At 33.9% G+C, this 13,475-nt stretch overlaps 1 protein-coding gene across 1 annotated transcript in view; it reads left to right on the top strand.

The window, feature by feature from the left end:
- The window catches only part of PLXDC2 (plexin domain containing 2), a 357,321-nt gene that overhangs the window by 241,937 nt on the left and 101,909 nt on the right, over nt 1–13,475 (top strand). Inside the window, exon 4 of the mRNA XM_069458825.1 lies at nt 10,074–10,196. Within this exon, the coding sequence (XP_069314926.1) occupies nt 10,074–10,196 (123 nt within the window). The remainder of the gene's footprint in view (nt 1–10,073; nt 10,197–13,475) is intronic.

Raw genomic sequence — 13,475 nt, forward strand, 5'->3', positions numbered from 1 at the left:
AGAGTCTCACTTTGTTGCCCAGGCTAGAGTGAGTGCCGTGGCGTCAGCCTAGCTCACAGCAACCTCAAACTCCTGGGCTCAAGGGATCCTCCTGTCTCAGCCTCCCGAGTAGTTGGGACTACAGGCATGTACCACCATGCCTGGCTAATTTTTTCTATATATATTTTTAGCTGTCCATATAATTTCTTTCTATTTTTTAGTAGAGATGGGGTCTCGCTCTTGCTCAGGCTGGTCTCGAACTCCTGAGCTCAAACGATCCGCCCACCTCGGCCTCCCAGAGTGCTAGGATTACAGGCATGAGCCACCGTGCCCGGCCGAGGCCATATATCTTTATATATGTATATATATGTGTGTGCATGTATGTGTACATACATACATTTTACATATATACACAACAGTATATATATGACACTAGCTTGGATCTATAAGGTAAGTACTAAGGCAATTGAAACCCAAACCATCTAAGGAAATGCTTGGGATACTTAGTTATCAGGGAAGAAAAAAAGGAAGGAACCAGCCATTGATTTGGGACTGGTGGTACAATGCAAATGACTGTCTTTGAGAAATCAAAGCTCTTCTACTCCCTTCTAGCTTCTTTCCTGTCTAGATGAATGGTATTTCTCTTGCACTGAAAAGAGCATGACAATGAAGAGATTGTCACCACATTCTGGTAAAAGTAAGAGATGAGAGCTCTGTCTTTCCTAAGAATGTCTAAACAATCATGTCAAACAAAAATATTTCTGGAAGAATGGGAATTAGGAAAGTGTAGTTATTTCAAAACTGTGCAATAAAATTTGTTTTGTAAGACAGAGGCTGGATCCTGGGCAAGAATCCCAAAGTGATATCCTCCTGCTATGCAAAGCTTTAAATTTACCTGATTTTTAAAATGAGGTGTGTTGTACTATAGAATATTCAATAAGTACAATAGGGTTTGATGATACAGGAGAAAAGGCTCCTATCTGGAGGCAGCCCCTCTGTATATTTGGGTATCTTCTTTCCAGGCTGTTTTTGGACATTTTAAAAACGTATTTTAAGTGATAATTATTAAGTCCTTAGAAAAGGAAGAGACAAGCTGGGCATGGCGGTACATGCTGATAGTTCCACCTACTTGGGAGGCGAGATGGGGGCATTGCTTGAGCCCAGGAGGCCAGCCTGGGCAACATAGCAAGATCTCATTTCAACAAAAAATGAAAAAAGCACTTGTTGATTTCTATTTACCTGTTCAGTTTTGTTAATGTTTGCTTTATGAATTTAGGTGCTTGATGATGGATGCATATGTGTTTACAATTGTTATTTCTTTTTGATGAATCAAGACTTAACATTATATAATGATCTTCTTTGTGTCTTGTGACAGTTTTTGATTTAATGTCTATTTTGTCTGATATAAATACAGCCACCCCTACTCTGTTTTGGTTACATTTGTGTGGAATATCTTTTTTTATCCTTTCGCTTTCAACCTATGTGTGTCCTTAAAGCTAAAATGTATCTCTTATAGTTAGCATACGGTTGGATTTTGTATTTTTAATCATTCTGCTACTATATGTCTTTTGATTAGAGAATATAATTCATAAATTTAAAGTAATTACTGATAAGGACTTACTATCACTAAATTAACAATTTGTTAATTGTTTTCTGTTTTATATTAAGAGTTCTTTTCTTCCTTTATTTCTTGCTGCCTTCCTTTCTGATGTGATGATTTTTCTGTAGTGGCGTGCTTCGATACCTTTCTCTATATATTTTGTGTATCTACTGCCAGATTTTTCCTTTGTGGTTACCAAGAGGCTTACATAAAATATCTTAAAGTCATAGCAGTTTATTTTATACTAATAACAACTTAACTTCCACCACATACAAAAACTACACTTTAAATTCTCCTCCCCTCACATTTTATTTATTTGATGCCACAATTTTTGTGTTTTTATATTCTGTATTCATTAATAAATTAATAAATTTTGCTTATTTGTAATACTTTTGTCTTTTAACTTTTATACTAGAGTTAAAAGTGATTTGTGTACCACTATTACAGTATTGAAAGTAGCTGAGTTTACATTCTGACCTTTACAGTGAGTTTTATTCTGTCATGTGTTTTCATGTTGTCAGTTTAGATTGTTTAATTTCAATTTGAAGAATTCCCATTAGCATTTCTTATAACGTAGTTATAATGGTGATGAACAAGTGCTAGAAAATTCTATTCCACCATGTTGCTGACATCACTCTTTCTATAGCGTTAAGACTTTTGAAATATTACTTGCATCTGTCTAAAAAGAGAAAATAAACTTGATTTTCAAAATGAAGAAGACCAATTCAGTGCCTCCATGAAAATCCATGTGGTTTGTGCACTACACAACTCTAGGGAGCACCATCCAATAGTATGCATTGTGAATGAACCCATATCTGGAAATCCCAGATAATCGGAAATTTGAGGACTTGGAGAGGGGAGCTGTGACAGTGACCTATAGGAGGAATTAACCTGAATTAACCAAGAACAATTTACGTGGATTTATTTGAGGAACAAGATGGAGAAACCAAAAAATAAAGTCAACAATTGTGTTGTTAGTTCAAAATGGAAATGGAGGAAGAATGTTTTTTTGGTTTTAAGTTATTTTTGTTTTTTTCTATCTTCCTCTCCTCATCTATACACTTCAACTCCTGTTCTCTCTTTCTAGGTTGGGGAGAAGCACTTTAGATGATCAACATAAACTTCTATATTGGTAATTTCCTGAACATAATTTGTACCTGACAACTAATGTTGTCACTTGTTGCTTTTTTCCCCCCAGGGAATGGCTTTGTTGTGGTTTGTAATGCCCAATGGTGCCTTAAGCCAATAGAATGAAGGAGTCTATGATATGTGATATATTCAATAGATATATATTTTTTAAATTTAGTGTATATGAAATATATTTGATATATTTTACCTTAACAGCTAGTTCAAAATATAAAGGGAAAATAATTGGTGATTGACAATATTATACATTGCTTCCTAAGAGCCAGTGGATATATTTTAGTATAAAAAATACCCTTGATGTATTTTAACTTGATAGCTGGTTGGAATTGTAAAGGGAAAATATTTTGATGATTGACAATATTATGGGTTTCTTCCTAGGAACCAGTGGTTAGTAGGCTCACATGAAGTTCAAAATGCTTCTATTTCTTCTTCTTCATTTTTTTTTTATTAACTGTCTAGCTTGCATCTACAAACCAATATCTTCACAATGAACTGAGTATTCTACTAGCAAAAATTTTGTGCAGAGGAAGTCTGTTACTTGAAACCTGTCATTGTACAGTTGCAACTGGCAGACAGTTACAGTACCAGACAACTTACCATAACTTTTAATTTTCAAATTAGCAATTGCTGCCACATATGGTTTTGTTTAAAAGGCTGACTGAATTATAAACAAGTATTGTCTTAAAAAAGGTAGTTTATGGCATGTGAAAATCTATTATGACTTAAAAGTTTTGTGCAAAACTTAAGTTGAATTATGCTCGAACTTCATTTGTTTGCTTCAAGCAAATTGTCCACCACCAACACTGCCAGATTTACAAAACGATAACCACAAATAACACCTAGTTAAATAATTCAATTCTTCATGAACAAAGGTAGGACATATGTATGAGGTTAATGAGAGATTAGGATGAGGATGCTGTTCTCCAGATCTTTTTTTTTTTTTTTTTTGAGACAGAATCTCACTCTGTTGCCCAGCCTAGAGTGAGTGCCGTGGCGTCAGCCTAGCTCACAGCAACCTCAAACTCCTGAGCTCAAGGGATCCTCCTGTCTCAGCCTCCCAAGTAGCTGGGACTACAGGCATGCACCACCATGCCCAGCTAATTTTTTCTATATATATATTTTAGTTGGCCAGATAATTTCTTTCTATTTTTAGTAGAGACAGGGTCTTGCTCTTGCTCAGGCTGATCTCGAACTCCTGACCTAGAGCAATCTACCGGCCTCGGCCTCCCAGAGTGCTAGGATTACAGGCGTGAGCCACCGCACCCGGCCTCCAAATCTTTATGGATAAAAGGCCATAAATTTCAGATCTGTTTGATTACTGTGTAAAGATAACAGTACATGTGTCATAACAAAGATGACAAAGATGACATATACCAATTGTCATTTGTGCTCTAAAGGCAGCATTTACCTACAAATGTTCAATGCCCTGCAGGCATACCCATCACCTCCAACCTTTCCTCTGAGGTCCAAACTATCAACTAAAAGATGATGAAGTAGAATATTTTATGTAGTGCCTTACACATTAAAGTTTTACAGAGTGTTTCACAGGCAATTATAACCTCTTCATGCTTTCTTTATTACTATGACACTTCCAATTAAACAAAACAACCATTTGCAAACAATAGGAGGTTAATGTTTTTACAAAGAGCTTATTCAGAATGTAAGGGGAAATACATCAAACCAAGAACTTTAGGCATTCAGGCTTTTGTTATCTATCGTCTGGTAGTTAGCAACAGTGGTGTACCTTAACTCCAACAGGAATAATGCAGATAGGAATATATCATATGTACAAGTTTGAAACACAATTTTAAAGTCACGTAAACATCCTAATATAAGTCCACAATAATAGTATATATTTGACAGAAAAAAAAAACTCAAAGAGTAAAAATTAGAGTGAATTTAAGTGACTGGTTTTCTGCAAATTTTTAAACACTCTTCTTTAGCTGGTTTTTTTTTTTTTTTTTTTTTTTGAGACAGAGTCTCACTCTGTTGCCCAGGCTAGAGTGAGTGCCGTGGCGTCAGCCTAGCTCACAGCAACCTCAAACTCCTGAGCTCAAGCGATCCTCCTGTCTCAGCCTCCCGAGTAGTTGGGACTACAGGCATGCACCACCATGCCCGGCTAATTTTTTCTATATATATTTTTAGCTGTCCATATAATTTGTTTCTATTTTTAGTAGAGATGGGGTCTCGCTCTTGCTCAGGCTGGTCTCGAACTCCTGAGCTCAAACGATCCGCCCACCTCGGCCTCCCAGAGTGCTAGGATTACAGGCGTGAGCCACCACGCCCGGCCTAACACTCTTCTTTAGTATTAGCTCTTTTAGCCATCACAAAAACCAAACGATATTGATTCCATTACACCCCCACTTAGCAGATTAGGAAACTGAGGCACGAAGCGGTTAAGTAACTTAGTCATACCACTAGGTAGCAATATGCACTCAGAAACAAATTCTGTAATTGTGTGTGTCATTCCCCTACTAATTTGTGTAATTTGGTGGACTGCAATAGAGGAATATAATTTTAAAAAATTTATAAAATCTTCCAATTGAAAGAACAGAAGCTTCAGCAATACAATAAAGGTAGCAGGATTTGAGGTGACCATAACTCTGCTCTAAGGCATAGGTGCTAGAATTTTCACATAGAGAGGAACAGGTCTTTTCTTCCTCAAAGTCCTTGTCTAAGTACAAAATGCAGTGATGGAAAGTACACAGCAGGTCCTTGAATAAAGTCATTTCATTCAATATCATTTCATTATAATGTTGATGAGAAAAAAAATGATTTCCCTATTGGGACCACTGTCTGTGTGGAGTTTGCACATTCTGTCCATATCTGGTGAGTTTTCTCCCGGGACTACAGTTTCCTCCCACATCCCAAAGATGTTCACGTTAGGTTCACTGGAGTGTCTAAATGGTCCCATACGAGCGAGTGTGGGGGTGTGTGTGAGAGTCCGCTGAGAAGGGATGACGTCCTGTCCAGAGTCTGTTCCCGTCTTGTGCCCTGAGCTGCCAGGATTGGTGTGGCTGCCCATGACTCTGCATTGAATCACTGGGCAAATAATTATCTTACTTGTTTTTGTTAATCTTTCTTAAATGTAGAGCTCACATTTATTTCCGTGTTTAACATTAGAAGTGTTTGGTTCTTTATGTAGAAGTTGGGGGATGTTTTTGTTACCAGAAAGATGCCATAGGAACTTAACTCTTGTTTTTATCAATTAGCCTGTGGAAAAATTGATTTCATTATATGTCTTCAAATCCAGGTTTCCAAGAACCCATTGATGACATTGAAGACTTAACATTTAGTTCTGGAAACTCTCATCCATTTGCATTTTTAACTTGCTTATGGGATTGTCAGCAGTCCTGCAGAGTGGTTGCCTTAGAAATGACCTCAAGAGAAGTAAAAGGAATATACTGTCTTTGGTTCTGTCTTCCACAGTACCTGACATAAGACTGGACACATAATGAATTCTAAAATATATTGTGAAGAGCCCATAAAATTTAGAATCACAAGACCTATTCTAGTCATGTGGCTTTGGGTAAATTACCCAGCCTTATTAAATACTTCAATTAATAAATGGGAATAACAACAATAACACCATTATTCTTTTTAGCATTATTATAAGGATACAATAAAGAGAATATGTAAAAATGATGTAATGTCACTATTATCACAATAATATTTTTGGTTGGTAAATATATAATTGTGGTTAATAAATCTGCAATGATTGGGTGAGATTTATTCATGACAGGACCAACAATGATAGAATTCCCAAATGACTTGATGAGGCGTACAGATTTAAAACTAGATTATTCAAGTGACTAGAGACCGCCTACGGAAAGCAGCCCAGGGAGATTTTTCAAGCTGCAAGAGCAAATCAGTTGTACAGTGGAGCTCCAAATTTGACTCTAGATTTACTAAGTAGTTACGACAAAAGGGAAGGACAATGTGTTAGCTATTATTTGATATTCAAAGAAAAAAACATGTTTGTTTCTCTTACTTGAGTCTTTCAAATGAAGGTATCTTTCTGATTCCCAAATTATGTGGATAATGACCACTTTTCTACAAAGACAGATGAACAAATAACTGCTGTTTATACTAGAAGCAAGTAGTGAGCAAAGGAGACATTTTATGATTGGCCCTTCAAATGGGTGTTGGTAGCTATGTGTGCCTTTGAAGCTCAAAGTTTTGCATTGATTTGCATAGCTGGTTCTTATTTAATAACCAATTACATTTCCCCCTGCTCTCAGAAAGCTTGTAAAGTTTCTCTTCACTTAATTATTTACCCCTGCTAAAATGATAATTTTAAAATAAAGAAATTTAAGAACTAAGTAGATCCCATTGCTATAGTCAAGCTTTACTTTGTGATCATTAAGAACTAACCTGAGATATCGATATGAATTAATTTTCAATATGGCCAAGAAAAACAATTATTCCCAAAATTATCAAAATTAAACTCATTTTGCAGAGTAGTGGAGTTTTTTTTTTTTCCTCCTTGGGTTATTTTTCATGTTAATCCTTGTTGATGGTGATACTAATAGTGGTAGTAGTAATAGTAGTGCTAGACATGTTAGTAATTGTAGTAGCTATTTCTTGTTAATTGTAGTTATAGCAACTGTTAATACTCATAGTAACAGTAAGTATTATTTACTTTAATGTCACAATAATAGAAAAATCAAGAAGTATAACGATAGCTTTTACATATTAACAAAATCTTTCATATTTCTACTTAGTATTTTGGAGATAATTTGAAATTTCACCTATGAAAATTGAGATATTGTAGGTCTAGAAAACTTTTTCCTGATCAAAGGAAGCAGCAGTTATTGGTTCCTATGATCTGAAATTGGACTATAGGGAGTAAAGTTTAATTTCTTTACAAATCTGTGTAGAAACATTGAGGGACAAGTATATATATCTTATTTATTTAAATATTAACAGTAAGAATTAAGTGCCTGAAATTGTCAATGGTCCTGCATTTTACAATAATGTATTTCTAGGAATTGCTGATGTTTTTCTTATAGAGTTGTTTTAAAGAGTGGATTTTGTATTGATTTAAAATTATCTTCCTGCCTTGAATTACTGCCCTCTGTACTCCAGATTAAGCAGTTTCGTCTGTTAGTACTTTGAGAATGTAGAGTAGAGAAATAACTACCTATGGCTACTTCCTCTGAAAGAACACTTTCAGAGTATAATTCAAACATTTTCCTTCTAAGATTGTGTCTGTAGAATTTTTGTATCCATTTTAATGATGAAATTACAAAAGAATGCTGGTGAAAAAAAAGAAAAAGAATGCTGGTGAGATAGGAAAACAACCCACAAATCAAAGACCCTTAAAAAATAGTCATTCTTCATGTTTATAATTTTAAGGATGTGAAACTGCACGTTGAACATGGAGAGTGTGACTCTGAAAATCTAAAGAGAAATATAATGAAAGCAATGACTCTATCACCATAGTATCTTTTAGTAAACTTGAACTGTGTGAAATTGCAAATATACAAAATTCTGCTGAAGAGGTCAGGGATTTATTTTGAAAGATAATGCTTGGCAAATGAGAAAAAAATAAAGGAGGTAAAAATACATGTTGAAAGCTGAGCACAGTGGCTCACGCCTGTTACGCCAGCACTTTGGGAGGCCAAGGTGGGAAGATTGCTTGAGGCCAGGAGTTCAAAACCATCCTGGGCAGCATAGTGAACCCTCTCGGCTCTTAAAAAAGAAAGAAGAAATAATAATAATCCAGACATGGTGGCCTGAGCCTAAAGTCCCAGCTACTACTCTGGAGGCTGAGGCAGGAGTGAGCCCAAGAGTTCAAGGATGCAGTGAGCTATGAGGATGCCATTGTACTCTAGCACAGGAGAAAAACAGAGACCCAGTCTAAAACAAAACCAAAATCATACATATTGAAGATTTTACTAGTTTAAAATATACTTCTTAAGATGAATAGCTAGAGTTCATTTATGCCTTTGATGAAAAGTTAAAAGGTAGTCAAAGGAAAAAAAAAATTACCAAAAGGAAAGAAATTAATTTCAAAGTAAATAACTACAGTTTAATTCTGCAAATACTTACCTGGACATCACAATTTAGAATTCAAAATAATAAAGATTACAACAAAGCTTAACATTTTTTGAGCTTTAAATGCTATACAATTTTGAAAGAATTTTATTTATTTATTTATTTTTATTCTTTAATTTTTTTTATTTGCTTCAACCCCAGGACATTTGCAGAAAGAATTTTATTTTTAATCTCGCCCATTTTATTTTATTAATTGTTGTGAAAATAGAAAAATGATCTATAGTGGCATCAGATATCTAGTTAACTCTTGATTGCCCAAACATTGCAATTGCGTTGTCACAAGTAATTTACTTTACATTATATCTGGTAATATTGTATGTGTGTACTTGCATATTTATTCTTAATTGTGTATTTCTTAGATTAATATTAAAATTGGTTAGCATTCCCTGAACTGACTCTCCTTTCAGGCAGCTAAAGACCTTGGAGACAAGAAGCCAGTACAGGATTAACAATTTGTCTTGGATAATCCACAAAGTCAATAAACCTAGTGTGAATAATGGAAAGTGGGTTAGAGTTGTAACATAGGAGCTACTGAAAGTTAATTCAAAGCCGAAGACCAAGATAGTAAATTCCCTCTCATTATCCAACTGCTAGAATAGGTTGGCATTGATAATTCTCTAAATAGGGAGGCATTTGTGTATTGTCAATGTTTCACCATCTTATCTGCAAACATATAGACTTTGTCTTCTTGATAGTGTGCTAGTATTATAAAGGTTTGAGCAATCTGAGAAATGTCAAAACTTTGCCATGGGTGTTTTCCCCCCTTTAAACTTTCAAACAAAAGATTAAAGCATTTCCTGCATGTTAGCCTGAGTGGTTTCTAAAATATCCTATGCTGAGATTGCAATTTAAGAAAATCCAAATAAATACAATGAAAATGAATTAACTCATAAGAAGGACTTGCATCTTAAGCTAGTGTTAAAATAATAAGAGATTAATAATGGCAAATTGAATATTTGAATTACTTATAGTACTATATTAGCATTTTTCAGCCTAGTAATCTCTTCTAGATAATAAAAGATAATCTCTCCACAATTAGAACTGTACATATTACAGATTTCTGATTTACTGGTCTGCAAAGTACTACCAAATCATATGAGAATTTGTCACTTAATCCAGACTAAGTATCATTAGTGAGACACTAAGACATTAATTATGTTCCTTTTTTTTTTAAGCTACCATGATGTTTTCTTTTCAAAATGTGACAGCAATTGAATTGGAAATATTTTAATTATAATTTTATCTAGGCTTCATTTCCTTAACATATTTCCTATTTTTCTAATTATAGGTTTCATATACACTGGAGAGGTTGTACATCGAATGCTAACAGCTACACAGTACATCGCACCTTTAATGGCAAATTTCGATCCCAGTGTATCCAGAAATTCAACAGTCAGATATTTTGATAATGGTATGTATTGATTAGCCTATTTTTTGCTAAAATGTATGTCTTTAAACATCAAGCATCAAATATTTTAATGTTTTTGTGAACTTTTTTTGGTAGACTGGATTTGTAAACTGCTTGATGCAAATGCTCTGAGATGACAAATGTTATACGTTAACTGTTAAAATATAAAGTATGCAGTCCAATGTCATTCATTCAACAGATGTTTATTAATATCCATTGTACACTATGAGTTGCTGTAGACAACACCTCAGACAAAGAAAATATATTTATTTCATGGTGTCTTCCATAAGTCAATTTTCTAGCTTTCAATTAGAAAAAAAAATAATTTTGTTAGTTCTGATCTTCCAGTAGAGTCAAGTGCCTTAATATATTGATATTAAATTTCCAAAACTTATAAACTACATGTATCCATAAGATGAACACACATTTGCTAAAAGTATAAAGCAGTGGGTAAAGTACACCTAACAAAATAAAGTTCTCCTGACTTTAAAATATAAAATAAAGCCTGCTAAGATTTATCAAGTGTACTGACAGCAATCTATCCCTACTATTTTTCTGAGAACATATAAAATAGAGAAAACCCAGAAAATATCATTACATGCTATTAAAATCCAAGTAAAAAATTCAAGGTCTTGAAGACATAAATGAATTTTCAACTCTGTAACTTACTGAAAGCTCTAAATTTGGTGGTGAAAAGAAACTATAGGTAACAAAGGGTTTGCACTAGGAAAAACAATTAAAGGTAGAGTTTTCTGTACCCTTTATAATATAAAAATTGATTTTATTTGTTTAAATTACAATTTTATATCTTAAAATAATGGAAGAATTTGGGGTGAATAAAGTTATTTCTACTCTTGTCATGTTTCTGATGATCAAGGATAAAATTTAGTAGTAGGTGGAATAGACTTCCTGGTGGCTGTATCTTTGGGAACATATGATCATTTTGCTAAAAGCAATCTTCCGACTAGTGTGATGAAGCCATTTTATAGGTCAAAATAGCAAAAGCAGAAGGAAACAAAACTTAGATATTCACCTCGGGAAATATATTTTAAACAATTTGAATAATACCAAAGTGTGATCCAATATTAAATAACTCTAAATGTTAGCCATGATAATTATTTTTCTCTACTGTTTTAAGAGCTCTTATATTCTATCCTCCCAATTTTTTTAAACTCATGAGGTTCTAACACCAAATTATGTACAAGTAGATTGTAAGTACAGTATAGTTGAGGCAAAACTACAGCCAGAAACTTATCTGAAACTTATTCCATGATCTTCCATAGAGAATCGCCTTGAATCTACCCTAAGTAAATAAGAAATGATTTAATAAAAGTAGACAAGAAATGGCCAAGATTTTGTGTTGCTAGCATCAGAATCATAAAGCATATTAAATAAGTCTCTCTCTTCATATACGCTTTCATGCACCTTGTTCCTAGGCAGCTCTTCGTATTTGAGTTTTACCTGCATTTAAAAATTAATGTATACCACTCCAACTGGACACTAAGTTACCTGAAAACAAGGATTGTGGTTATTTATAAGAAATCATTTAATCTCCAGGACCCTGCACAGGTACTAAATAGGCACCTTATCATTGAATAATCCATTGAATCTATTGAATAATCTAGTAATTATTCAATGAATGAATAAATGAAAAAAATTAGTTAGATGAGTTTTTAATTCTGTTATAAAAGCATTAATACTCAAGAATTAATGTATTTTTTACCTATTGAAATATCTTCTGTGTAATGACCCATTACATAGGAATGTAACATTGAGGAATATTGAGTTCCTACAATAGAATGAAAGCTGAATAGTTGCTTATGTTTTATTAAATGAATTAAGCACTTTTAAATATCGTAAAGCTCTTCACAAACTCCTTTTTATACCTTAGCAACTTGCTGAAATATTTTCAATTTTGATTAGTTAGGGTCATTGACAGAATGCTTAAGGATTGGAAACTCAACATTTTAGGAAAGCCAAACTTCTCTAGAGAAGACAACAGTTAGAAAATTTAAATCAATAACTGTGGGGAAAGCTATGCTACTACCAAATATAAAACTTAGCATGTGCAAACTTAGTGTTATTTTAAAACTTGGTGCCAACAGTATATTAGGAATATCATCAGAATTTGCATTAAAAACATTTAATTAGTTTATATAGACCTGTCTTTTTCCCAAAGAATTTGAATGAACTATATTTTCTTGTATTTAATGCAGAAATCCCTTGAAGGCGAGAATCATACCTCCCATGTTATAAGAGCAGAAACAGGTTCATGCAGGTTAATTGTAGCCAAGGTCACACAGGTATTATAGAGGCAGGATGCAAGTCTAGGTCTTCTGCCTTCTAGTTCATTGTTTTCCCTGCACCACCAGGGTGTGATAGAGAGTAAGGAAGGAAATTAAGGCTTGAGGGTTTTGGACACTTGTGAAGGAAAAAGAAGTTGTTAAAAGGCATTTCATGATCAGAAAACCCCTACACTTGTAAAATTATGGGAAGTTTCCTGGCTATTGACTTCTTGCCTTTTTCAATTAAAAAAAAAAACAAAAGATAGTATAGTAACAAAGATGCCCATGAAAGGAAGAGAACTGGGTGGATCTTCCCCCATGGCAGTGATAGCTGTTGAGTATTTCCTATGGCTAAAAGCACCCAAGTCAAGATCAAAAACAATTTTTTTCTTTTTTACTTCTAAAGTTTTACCTCAAAAAAAAAAAAAAAAAACAAAACATTTGTATACTCTAACATTCTTTAAGGATTTACAATTGGGTATTCAGAATATTTGAAGTAACATGTCTATTTAAAGTTGTCAACTAGCTCAAGAGATATTACCAATAGCACCAAATAGTTGGTGAAAATTAATTCTGCTATACAGTTGTGATTATTTTTTAGGTGAACTGTTTAAAAAACAGGAAATGTTTTGCTCTTTTAGTTCTGTGAGTTTCATTTTCAACATAACTTTTTCTGGCAACAAGATTTTTTTTAACCCAGCAGAAAATCCAATATTTAGAGCTAAGCAAATTTTCAGCTGCTCATTTGTTTTCTTTTTTAAAAGAAATTAGAGACTACACAATGTCAGCTAGAACAAAAATATGAATTCTCACTGGTGACTATTACACTGTATTTTAGCTTTTATTTCATGTTAATGGTGAACACTGGCAGAGTGTATCATTGGAATATAATATATAGCACTGTATAGTTTCATTCCAATGTACTTTAAGGGGGCTTCAGAAATCTTAGCTCAGGGACCTTTAAGCTACTTGCAGCCTCCCAGAAGCAATATAACAA

The sequence above is a fragment of the Eulemur rufifrons genome, chromosome 25 (genome assembly GCF_041146395.1).
Source record: "Eulemur rufifrons isolate Redbay chromosome 25, OSU_ERuf_1, whole genome shotgun sequence".
NCBI lineage: Eukaryota > Metazoa > Chordata > Mammalia > Primates > Lemuridae > Eulemur > Eulemur rufifrons.